The sequence below is a fragment of the Aythya marila genome (assembly GCF_965140915.1).
Source record: "Aythya marila genome assembly, chromosome: 17".
Taxonomy (NCBI): Eukaryota; Metazoa; Chordata; class Aves; order Anseriformes; family Anatidae; genus Aythya; species Aythya marila.
The window spans coordinates 12,131,580-12,143,340 of record NC_139058.1 but is presented as its reverse complement, the minus strand read 5'-3'; the positions used below and the strand labels follow the sequence as shown (position 1 = coordinate 12,143,340).

Below are 11,761 nucleotides of genomic sequence, written 5' to 3'. Positions count from 1 at the left end.
CAAGAAGGAATCTCTGGAAGAAGAAGAAAAAAAAAAAAAAAGAGAGAGATCTGAGATAACAGATAGTAACAGCAGACAGGATGCAAATGCTGAGTTTTTTTCCAGCAGTTTTACCACACAAGATCTCAGGAAGCACCAGTGCACAGGTGAGCAAATAGGCTGTTACTGAGAGAAATTGTGAGAAGAACCCTGTGCTTCTCTGTTCCTTAGTTTCCCCAGCCTAAAGTAAGCCCAAAGATAATAGTTTTCTTCCTAAAACAATTTCAGGAGCTAAGTAGAGCACACATGGTCAGACAAAATTAAGCTACTGTTATTATTTATTACCTTCTCTCACCCATGACAGAAGATGAAAAAGACATTTTCCTTGAAGAAAAGAAGAGCATTACAACACCTACCGTTCAACTACAACCCATAAGCATGTAAAATATCAATATTTGGTTATAAAAAAAAAAAAAAAAAAAGATAAACTCCTTACCTCTCCCCCCCTTCTAAAATTCCCCCTCCATCCTTTAATTCCTTAAGTCCTTGGAATTCAGGCAGCCAGCTCCGTCCTTACGGCAGAAAGGCTGAGGGCACCAGAGCTCCTACAGCTGCCCCAGAAGGGGCTGCTTTGCAGACAAACCTCCCCCGCCCCCCCCCCCCCCCCCCCCCCCATTTTATGCTTTCTCAGGCCAGCAACTTCACCCTGGTGTCAGCATATGGAAGCAGTTAGCAAAGGAGGGGAGGGTCAGGTCCAGCCATCCGTGCACTGATTGCAAGCACACGCTTTCTCCCTAAGGCAAAAAAGTGTACTTGAACCTTTTGAAGCAGATAGGCTGGAGCTGATTTATTGGGGTGATTTAGATCTGTTAAAACAAATTTAATTTTGAATACAATTTTATATCAATTAACAGAGTCTCACAAGTGTAGCCATTAAGGATTCTCTTTCCAAAACCAAAGCCAAATATTCAAGATTTATGAGACTGACTTGCCATATTGGAAGTAACTAATTATTCGTAATGATTCTTTGTACTCTGACAGTGATTATGTATTTTCACTGCAAATGCCCACGATGAAGCAAGCGATAAAGGCAGTCCATGTTTGCAGAAGGGATAACAAGCAGCTAAGGCCTGATCATTTTGGCAAAGTATTGGGGTAGCAGGAGAAGAAACAACATAAAACAGCTAAGCCTGGTGACACAGAACCCAGTTTATTTAACGTCCTGAAGTATGTTCTGGTGCATGTCAGAATTGTAATAAAAGCCTGTGGTCTCCCTTTATTGCCTTAAGCAATTCTGTATTCGGTTTATTTATTCTGACCTTTTGGTTGTCCTCCCACCTTGGACATGATAGTCTTTATCAGAGCAAGGCTTCACAGATTCAGCTCGCTCTGTTTGCAGCAGATCACGCAGCATGTTCAGGGTGAAAGGAACAATGCGGAATCGGGGCCTGATTCTCATTTGCACTGAAGTTTCTTCACCTTGCTCTGACAGCACAAGGCAGGGAAAGTTAAATAGCAGCCCTGCTTCCAGCTTCACAGTATGAAGGAAAAGTCTCTGGATTATGCTGCTCTAAGTAAAGTCCCTGGGAATCAGAAAATGATAGTTAGACGGGAACCAGCTAGATTTTCACACAGCCTCAGGCTAGAGAGAATACAAAAGCGCTGCCTTTCTCCTCTTTTCATAACTTGCAGTCCTGCCCCAGACACAGGAATAGAGTAATTGAGAACAAAGTCCCTGTTCCAGCGAGGTGTTCGGTGCCAGCAAGGTTAACGTTCAGGGGCAGGCTCGTGGCTCGAGCAATGCCACGTTTGCTGCCGGGGTAGCTGCTGTTCTGGTGTCCTACCCACTCGGGCTGTGAGCAAGGGTCTCATTTCTGATCCTCTAAGAGCAAAGGCATAGCAAGTTGGTCATTAAAATCTGCAGCAGCACGCATGTGATTAAAATGTTAATGTCAATATTGTAATCAAGGTTTGACTCACAGGACAGCTGGTAAGAGACTCGATCTGTATTGCTTGGCCCCGGTCGCCTGCTGCAGACCAGGGTTACCAAAAGGTTGTGCCCCATCACATGGTGGGGGCTGGCATTTCCTGGGCTATCTGCGGGCTGATCCCTGAAAAGAGAAAAATCAGCTCAAGTGCAGGAGCCCTAATGATAAGTTTAGCTCTGCCTGTACTCCAGCAAGAGGAAAGCTCTTCTGTAAATGTCTCTGGTGCTGTCTAAGTTGCAGCTCTGTTACGAAGGCACTTCAGTGCCTGCTGGCTATCAGCAGTGCTGCTGTGAGCCTGGCCTCCTTCCTCGTCTCACCAGCCCCTCTCTTCCCCTGCTTCTTTCAGAATTTTCTGTGCTAGTTTATATTTAGCTGAGTTTTATCTATGTAGGCCCGTGGTAAATTTTGCCTGGTGTTGTCTAAGCGCCGACAGAGCTTTAGTCTGCAGAGCTTCTTTTCAGTAAATTCAGGATTAATGAAGAAGGCCTCTCTATTGTTGGAATGTCTGATACAATTATGAACTGAATGAGCGGACCAGGCAGCAGTGGAGGGCTCCCAGGTTCATGGCAGAGAATTGTCTGTTTTAACATCCATCTGTTTTCATTCCCTCTGATCCATTATCATTCACCTAGAGTTATAACATGATGAATATCATTGTGTGGAAAGCCATTTGATGCTAGGGGGGAAAAAATCACTGTAGGTCTGCCTTCTATTGAAAATGTGAAATTGCCTCAGTAGAAGGAAAGGCACAATTGATTCAGAGATGCTGTTTCAAACAGAGGCATCCTTTCACATTTGGACTCTTTGATTTTGTTAATTTCTTTGGATGACCCGTCTGCCGCATCTCTCAACAAAATTATGTGCATACACAAGCCTGGGGGCTCCCACAGATAAATATTGATAACTGTAGTGCTATCAATGCACTTCTTGTTTTTACCTCCTATTGCAGAATTTGTGTAGTTAATTGGAAAAAATATATATTCACAATTTTCCCAGAAAGGGCACCTTCAGTTTGCATTCAGAGGGGCATTAAACTCCTGAATTAAAACAGAAAGGTGGGACAAGAATCTTGATGACCCTGCTGACAGAAATAAAGAAGGGAACTTTACAGACAATTTCCATTGTCCTTGTTGGTCAGCAAATTTAGAAGCGAATGAAATAATGAGAACCAGAAATGCATATTAACGATGGAGGACCTAAAGCACAACAGGACTGAAATGAGTGCTACCAAGAGAAACTGCTGTAAATTCCCCGGTTTCTCTCTTTTAAGGACTTACCATTATAATTCACTTATAAGCAATATAGGAATTACCTTGTGAGTTAAGAGATGTAAGAACAAATGTAAGAAATAGCTCAGTGTAAATGCTCTTTTCTAGAAAGTGACTCTTAAAATATTGGTAAAGCAAATACAGTTGTTAAGCTCAATCCATTGTTTAACTGGGTGTATCTAAACTCCAGATCTTTCATTAACAACCATCTCGCAGAACTTGGTTATAGCTTTAAAATACCACATATATGAAATATTATAGCACTGTCCTTTAAAGAAACAGGAGGAGAGAAAATGCTCCACTGGAAATCCACAGTCCAGTGAAACCCAAGGCAGATAACTGTCTGACTCCCCACTAGCCTGTAATTACCAAAGCAAGTGGTTAGACATAGCTATCTCCGTTGTTTAATTGGCACGCAAAAGATTATAGGATTTTATTAGGACACAAATGACACCAATACAAGTGTGATTGAGGCACACAATGCCTGAATGACTATTTGCATTAAGAGGCTTTGTACTACACATGGGATTTCTACCTTCGGTTTTAAATTGCTTAAATTTAAATGACATTTCTATGCTACATTTTAAAAGGGTGATATTTATTTTAGCTATTGTTTAAGTAAGGTATGGCAAAGCTGTTGCCAGACATGAGAAATCCTTCAAAAAGAGCCTGTCAGGCCCAGGTGAAAGAAGGCTAATTTTCAGCTGCTCTGTTATTGCAATTAGATGAGGAATCTGAGGAAAGCAAGGAAAGGTAGGCATTACAGTCCCCCTATAAAGCCTTTCATGGATTAGATTCCAGCTACCTACTGGTTCCTGTTGCACCAGGGCTAGGGCATGGGTCTGAGGAAGCGATCATCCTCGGCGATGATTGAATGGGAACACAGGTGGCAGGAGACTTTCTTGGCTCCCCTTGCTTCCACAGCACTCCCACTAACGCTGGATCTCCTTCATAGATTTTTTCCCTGCTTATTTATGAAGCTCAGTGGACTTCTTTAGGTTTTATTTCACAACATCTTTCTACTCCTCTTGCATACAGAACTCGAGGTTACCCCCCAGGGAAGGGGAAAGCAGCTGAACAGGTGAGGAATGGAGCCAACTTAGTCAAATGGAGCAAAGCCAGCCAAACACAAGGAAGGGAGTACCCAGGAGTGATGCTAAAGTGTGGTAATATCTAACTGTATGCAATAAAAAACGATAACGGGAGGATTAAATCCTGCTACTATTGCAGTGCATGCTACAGCTGCTGCACTGTGTGGGGGCCTGGGTACACAGACGCCTCGCTTTGCTCTGTCCCTGGGGCTGGGCCACACACAGCCACTGTGGGGCCACCAGCTTGGGCCCCTTCCAGGATGGCCTGGGGACAGAGCCCTGGCCAAGGCCTGGGGGTGACCCCAGAGCGAGGAGAGGGCCTGGAAGAGCTGGGAAACAAGGAGGGCACTGCGACCTCCTCCTGCATTGCAGAGCTCAGGTGAAGCCTCGGCAAGGCGGATGGATGCAGAGCAGGGGGTACTGAAGGGGAAGGGTCTCTTCTGTCCCTGTCTGTGCCCTGGCCTTTGTGCCCAGCTCCCCTGCACCCTCCTCATCAGCTTGTCGAACATCTTGTCCCCCAGCTTGTTTGCTGGCTCAGCCCTCGGCCTGTCCATCACCCCCGACTTGTTCCTCATCCCTCCGTTCATCATTCCCATAACTCATCCCTCAGCTTGTTCCTCATCCTTCTTTTCATCTTGTTCCCCCAACAACCCTCAGGTTGTTCCTCAGCCCATCACACAACCCTCAACACATCCCTCAGCTTCCCCCAGCCCTGCACCTCCCAACTCATCCCTCAGGTTGTTCCTCACCCCTCTCTTCATCCTGTATCCCCCAACTCATCGCTCAGCTGGTTTTTGCCCCCCAACACTCCTCAGGCTGTCCCTCACCCCTCTGTTCACCTCATACCCCCACCTCATCTCGCAGGCTGTCTTGATCCCCTGACTTCCCTCAGGTTGCTCCTCAGCCCATCGTGGTACCCCCAACTCACCCCTCAGCTTTCCCCTGGCGCTTCACCTCCCAGCTCACCCCTCAGCTTGTTCCCCATCCCTCTCCTCATCTCCTACCCCCCAACTCATCCCCCAGCTCATTCCCCGTCCCTCTGTTCATCTCGTGCCCCCTACCTCATTCCTCAGCCCCTCACGCGACCCCCAACCCACCCCTCAGCTCCCCCTGCCCCTTCACCTCCCACCCCGTTCCTCAGCCCCCTCCTCATCTTCCAAGCCCCCTCTCTCTCCCCTCGGCTCCTCCTTTTGCCCCTCGCCCCCAGCAGCTCCCCCTGCCCCCCGCCGCTTCCCCCGGCCGCGCCGCCCTCCATTTCCCCAGCGGGGCAGGGAGGAAGGGAGGCGAGACGGGGACCCGCGGCCGGGCCGGGGGGGGGGGGAAAACTTTTCGGGGCGGCGAGGGCGGGCCTCGGCTCCCCCGGGCTGAGGCGAGGCGAGGGGCGGGCAGCAGCAGCAGCAGGAGGAGGAGGAGGAAGGGGGGGGGCCGGGGGCACGGCCGGGCCTGCGCCGGGGAATGACGCGCAGCTGGCAGCCCTGCTCATGCGCGGCCGGCCGGGCGGTGCTAGCGCCGCGTCCCAGCTCGGGGAGAATGGGGCGGCATCCGGGCAGCGCCGACTGAGCGCCTTCGGGGGGCCGGGGCCGCGCCGCGGGCGGCCGGGCTGGGGCCGGGGCGGGCGAGCGAGCGAGCGCCAGCCGGCAGCGGGCGGCGGCGGCGGCGGCGTTGGGGGCGCCGCGCCCGAGGGGGGCTGCGAGCCGGCGGCGGCGCCCGGCGAGGAGGGGTCGGCGGCGGCGGCGGCGGCGGCAGCGGGGGCTGCCCGGGGATTGTCTGGCTCGCTCCGCGGCAAGAAAGTTGGGCGGCGAGCGCGGCGGCCCCCGGCCGAGCAGCGAGGGGGGCCCCGGAGCGGTGCTGCCCACCCACCCCCCCGAGGGAAGGGGGCGCCGCGGCTGGATTTATCCCGAGCTGGGTCGAGCCTCCTGGATCTGCCTCTCCGCTTCCTCGCCGAGTGAACCCGAGGTGTCCTCGTCCTGATCCAGAAATACCCCCCCCGCCGCCGCCACCTCCTCTCTTTTCTCCCCTCCTCTTCCCGTCTACTGCTTTTTTTTTTTTTTTTTTTTTTTTTTTTTGGGGGGGGGTGGTGGGGGCGGGGGGTGGAAATTTGTCAAGGTCATTCCGTGGATTTAATATTTTTTTTTTGTGTGTGTGTGCCGCGAGCCCCACCGCCACCCAGCCTTGCTCTGTGGATTATCATCGCCCTGGATCCGAGGGTCTGAACAGCAGGATTTTTTGTTGTTGTTGTTGTTGATTATTTTTTTTTAATTATTATTATTATTATTATTATTTTTTGAGGGCTCCGGGGTTCGGAGAGGGGAAGCGGTGAGTTGGAGGGGGGCGACTTTTCTCCACCCCCCGCGCCCCCCCCGCCCCCATCCTCCCCCCCCACCCCCGGCCTTATTTTTATTTTTTAATCCCCCCCCGCTTCTCCCCCCCCCCCACCTCCCCCCACCCCGTTCCCCTATATTATTATTATTATTATTTTTTTTTTTTCACCCTTTCATTTTTGATTTGCTTCTTCTCCGGCGATGGATGGCAAAATCCGGCAGAGCCGGAGGTCGCGGTCGCAGCGGGACCGCGTGCGGCGGCGGGAGGCGGCGGCCCGCGACCCCCGCAACCAGAGCCCCTCGTCGGGCTCCGAGAAGGAGCCGAGCCCCGGCAAGGAGAACGGCGGCGGCCAGAACTGCACCGCCCCGCGGGGCCCGCCGCCCGCCGCCCGCACCGCGCGGCCCCCGCGCCGCCGCCGCCGCGAGTCCAGCTCCCAGGAAGAGGACCTGATCGATGGCTTTGCCATAGCCAGCTTCAACACCCTGGAAGCCCTGGAGGTAGGAGCCGACAGGGGACCGGGAAAAAAAAAAAAAAAAAAAAAAACAACAACCGACCAACAAAAATATATATATTTTGAAAAATGGGAAATGAATCGGGGTGCTTGCACGCTGCTGATTTTTTTGTAGATGCCAATTACTGCGCCTTCGTCACGCTGTCAGCCCTGCAGGGATGCCGGGCAGCACTGCTGGCAACTTGCTGCAGGCTGGTGCCCCCCTGCTCCCCCTTACCCCGGGTCCCCCCTCCTGTCCTCCTTCCTCCCCGGCCCCCCCCCCCCCCGGCTCGTGGAGTTTGTGTTTGCGTTGCCAGAAGGTTACTTTATCTGTCTCCGGAGATTGTTAGCAAATGGCTAGTGTTTGACATTTTGTGGAAAAGAGATGTTTAAATGGATAATAATCCCTTGGTTGTAATTCCCATTTTTGAAGTAATTGAACAAATTCTTCATCTCTTGTTGACTGTACATATTTTTCTGGTGTTAATAGGCTGGCAAAAAATATTGCTTGTCTAACTTATTACAAACAATATTTGCTGAGCAAATACTGCCTGCCTTGTCTGAGCTAAGTTAAGCAGAGCAGGAAATTTAATATTTTCAGAGGGGCATTGACAAACGAAGACTTTGGCTTTTGGTTTTTGTTTTGTTTGTGTACGAGGGGAAGAAGTGAGCTGTCGAGAGGGAGGGCACCCAACAAGTCGCTCGGTAGGCACAGGAACTTGAGTTCCAAGTACATATGAGCCACCCTGGTGCCTTTGCCCACTTTGACGTGCTGCGTTGAAAAAATGTGGGCAAAGTTTTGGGTTTGCTCTCTGCCGCAGATTTCCTCTCACTATTAGCCCGCGTTACAGTAATGAAGGATTTTGTGGAGGTTGGTGAGTAAGTTCAAGTTTGCCCTGGGATCCCTAGCACCTTTTGCCCAGACCTTGGGATCCCCTTTGGCCCGCCGTCCTGCTCGGGAAGTCCTTGGTGCCTCGGCCATCGATTCCAGTGCTGGGGTGGTGGAGTTGTGGCTTGGGGAGCCTGGCCCTCCTCCCTCGCCCACAAAAACACAAATTAGGCAGGCGGCGAGCAGCCTGGACGTGTACGTGCTGGAGTGGGAACGTGACCGGTGCTGGGCTGGTGACTGGTATTCTTTGGCCTCTCGCAGCGTCATTTGTGGGGTGTTGTCCTAGCAGGAAAGCCAGCTACTTTGTCTACACACAGCTGATAATGAGCAAGCGATCCGCTTATGTGTGCCTTTACACAAGTGCCATAGACCTGTCTGTGTTATTATTTTTTTTTTCTTGGGCATGCTCTTAGTCAAATCTGCATCAGCAGATAGGTCCAATTAAAGCCCTGAGTTTCTGCCGAGCTGTCAGTGAAGAAAGTAAAATTCATCTTCTTGCAGAAATTTTCTACCATGATGAGCACATTATCAGGAAATAGAATTCAAATGATAGCACAGTCCCTCCAGGGCTGCAGGGGAAACTCAGTGCTTTTCAAATGGGATATGCCTTGTTATCAAACCAACCAAACCATAACCTTGATAATAGGGCACGTGAGGGTAGAAGGTGACCTTAAACTTCTGCCACCCCAAAGGACATCTGGCTGGGGAAGCACTTCTGTTTTTTTTCTTTAAAAAAAAAAGTACATATAAATCTTTATGAACTGTGCCCTCTGGAATTCTTACACTAGCACCTGAAATTAATTGATTCCTTCTGTATTTACCTGTGTGCAAGAGGATACGTGTGCCTGAGCATCTCGGGGTAGCAGCTGGCCCATCAGAAGGAGCAGCGCTCCCCGCGTTCCTGCAGGTCCTGACCCAGGAGGTATCTCGCATTTGAGGCGCTCTGGGAGCCCTAATGATCTTGTGTATTCCATAAGTTGCAGCAACAGGAAAGAGGAGAAAATGCTCTGCATTGTGTGAGCTTTCCTTCGAGAAGTGCAGCACTGCCTTTGACAATGGGTGACGTCTGGCAGATTTGGTGTAGCAGCAAGCGAAGGGGATTATCGAGACAAAACTACTTTAAAGCAGCATATGCCCATGTAAATGACTGAAACTGCAAGGTCATTTTGCGTGGTGTGGAGCTGTGCTCTCTAGTGTACTTGACTGCAACAGGTGGTTTTCTTCTGGGTTGGAGGAGATTTGCATTTCAGTGTGTGTATATATAATTATTTTTTTTATTTTTTGTAAGAGGACTTAAAATCTGCTGCGATGATGTTTAGGAAATAAATAAGAATTGAAATCCTCCATGTCTCCATCACAGCACATGAAGGGGGAGAAAGGATAAAAGTGAATGCCCAGCCTAGGAACTGTACTGAACTGAGAAAGTCTGCTTTATTTAATTTATAATCCTAAAAGGAGCTTTTGTTGCATATGTGGTAGTTCATTGTGATCCTTTCTTCTGTTCTTCTTCTGGGTTTGTTTTTCATTAGATGTTACAGTGATCTGCGATAAAGCTTAATAGGCTCGCTAGGTTTTGGGTTTCCCCCTGGAAATTAAATTTCTCAATGGTTAGGCAGAACTTCGACAGAAATGTTTGGAAGAGGCAAGGGTTTTTCTGTTTGTTTTTCTCTTTATCTCAAAACACTGTGAATTCCCCTTCCCCACTTCAGAAAATTCTCACCGCTGGTGTTCCTGTAAATAATGGGTGCTTTATGTATGCCTCCCGCGTGTTGACCTGGTGATGCGAGCAGTTAAGGTTAATGCTGAGGGGTGGCTTTATGAAGTCTCTTCTAGCTCCTTGGTGTGAATTTTGAGCATTTGGGATTTTTTTTATTTAACTAGCATGGCAGTGTTTTTCTGGCAGTTGTCATCTGAAAACATTGCATCTTGCTTCTGTGGTAATTGTTTGTGATTCGACTTGCAGCTCCCCTATTCACGTAAAGACAGATTTGATTATATATATATATTTTAAGGAAAAAACCTGAAAGCCCACGGATGCAGCAGCAGCCTCTTTCTGCGCGTATGAAATTAAAACTTCCCCTTTCCCTTCCTTCCCCTGAATCTTCTCAAATAAATCCGTTGCCGTGCAGCTGGTGGGTGTGCAGGGCATTTTGTTTTCCACCCGGCCACGACTTCGAGGCTGAAAACCTGGGACCTGAGTTGGCCCTGACCGCTGGCACGGGCGGCTTGGACACGGCAAGTGCTGCCCAGGAGATGGGTCCTGAGCCGCGGTGAGGAATGGGGGAATTTCTGGCCACCTCCCGAAATGAATGGCACGTATGTGAGCATGTGTGTGTATTCATTACGTTCAGATGAAGCTGCTAATTATTCTTGAAGGTGATTGGTGAATCAGAGTGAGAGAAGCTAAATGAGTGAGTCGGTAGTTGAGGGCTCTCTCTGATCATCGCTGTTCCTTTCAAGTACAAAAAACAGCCCTAAAAGGGAACTTCATCAGAATGTTAATGAATGCGATCTTTGAGAGCAATTGTTCTCCCAAAGTAGTTGTAAAGACAAGGGGTTGTATTTTCTTTTTGGCTTTTGTTTATCAATTTTACAGATTCCAGCAAAGCTTTGGAACACTCTGTGGAAATTTTAACTTTCGTGGTGTGTACGTAAGGGTTGTGGTTTCTCTTTTCTCTCTCTTTTTTTTTTTTTTTCCCCCTTTAAGGAATGTTTAACCTATTTATAGCATCTCCTGGAGAATCCACTTGCGAACACGCGTTGAGCAGCGTGGTGGTAGGTCCCCTGGCCAAAAAGCCAGGCCTTTTAATTTGCGCCCAGCTTCTGGAAGCGGCGCTGCCCTCGCCAGCAGGACGGGCACCCTCAGCCCCCGGGGGGGGGCAAGAGCTTTGCCCCCTCTTGTGTTTGCTCCTAGCTGGAGACCTGGCAGCACTGACACTGCTCTGGTGTCACTCCGGAGTCACTCTGGTGTCACCGGGTTCAGAAAGCCCCACGGTGATCGCAGGCTTCTGGCCAGCATCCATGAGCTCTTCAGCTGTTATCTTGATAAGGCTGTTCTCACATGTGTGCTGTACACTGTGCTGTTACTGTTGCTCTGATCTCCCATTGATAAGAAAACCAGTGTATTTAACTGCAACTTCCTGCTCCAAAGGTTTTCTGCTAGCTCCACTGGCCTGGCCGGGTGGCTGCTGCTTTGCGATCGTGTCGCTGTGCGCCTGCTGTGCGCTGGACGTTGTCTGTGCCTCACCTTCTGTTTTAAAACAAGCTTCAAGACGTTAAATATTTTTTCCTTCTACTTAATTGACAAGTGATTGTGTATCGAGTTAGTGATTCTGATGGACAGTTATTTCTTAAATATATATAAATATATATATATATAAATGTTTTCAACTGCAGGAAAACCAGTAATTTTTTAGACGGTGCTGTAAAGGCTCTCAGTGCCTTTCGGTTTTCCTGAAGGCTTGTTAGCCTTCTCTGATTTATTCTCCTCACTGTTGATTTTGCATCTTCTCCAAAGCAGGTACTTACGATGTGTTTTTGCTGCTGTTGAGGAGCAAGAGGCTGTTAATACAGAGGAGCTAAAGCAAAGCAGCTCCAAGGGACACGTTCTGCAGAGCCTGAACATCTGCTTGGTCGCATGCGCTGTACGTGGGCAGGAGCGAGAGGAGCTAGGTGTCCTGCAAAGCACGGCGATGGGTGAGGATCTGGCTCTGCTGCTGGAGCTTTTTGCCCCG

General features: G+C 49.4%; 1 protein-coding gene across 18 annotated transcripts in view; it reads left to right on the top strand.

Annotated features, from left to right (window-relative positions):
* Nucleotides 1–6,762: 6,762 nt before the first annotated feature.
* FBRSL1 (fibrosin like 1) overlaps nucleotides 6,763–11,761 on the top strand; it is a 514,372-nt gene continuing 509,373 nt past the window's right edge. For 17 of the 18 annotated variants that reach the window (XM_082774376.1, XM_082774373.1, XM_082774374.1 and 14 more), the window contains exon 1: nucleotides 6,764–7,145. In XM_082774376.1, the coding sequence (XP_082630502.1) occupies nucleotides 6,849–7,145 (297 nt within the window). In that variant the 5' untranslated portion in view covers nucleotides 6,764–6,848. Of the gene's footprint in view, nucleotides 7,146–11,761 lie in introns of all 18 variants that reach the window. The other variant, XM_082774368.1, reaches the window with a different exon arrangement.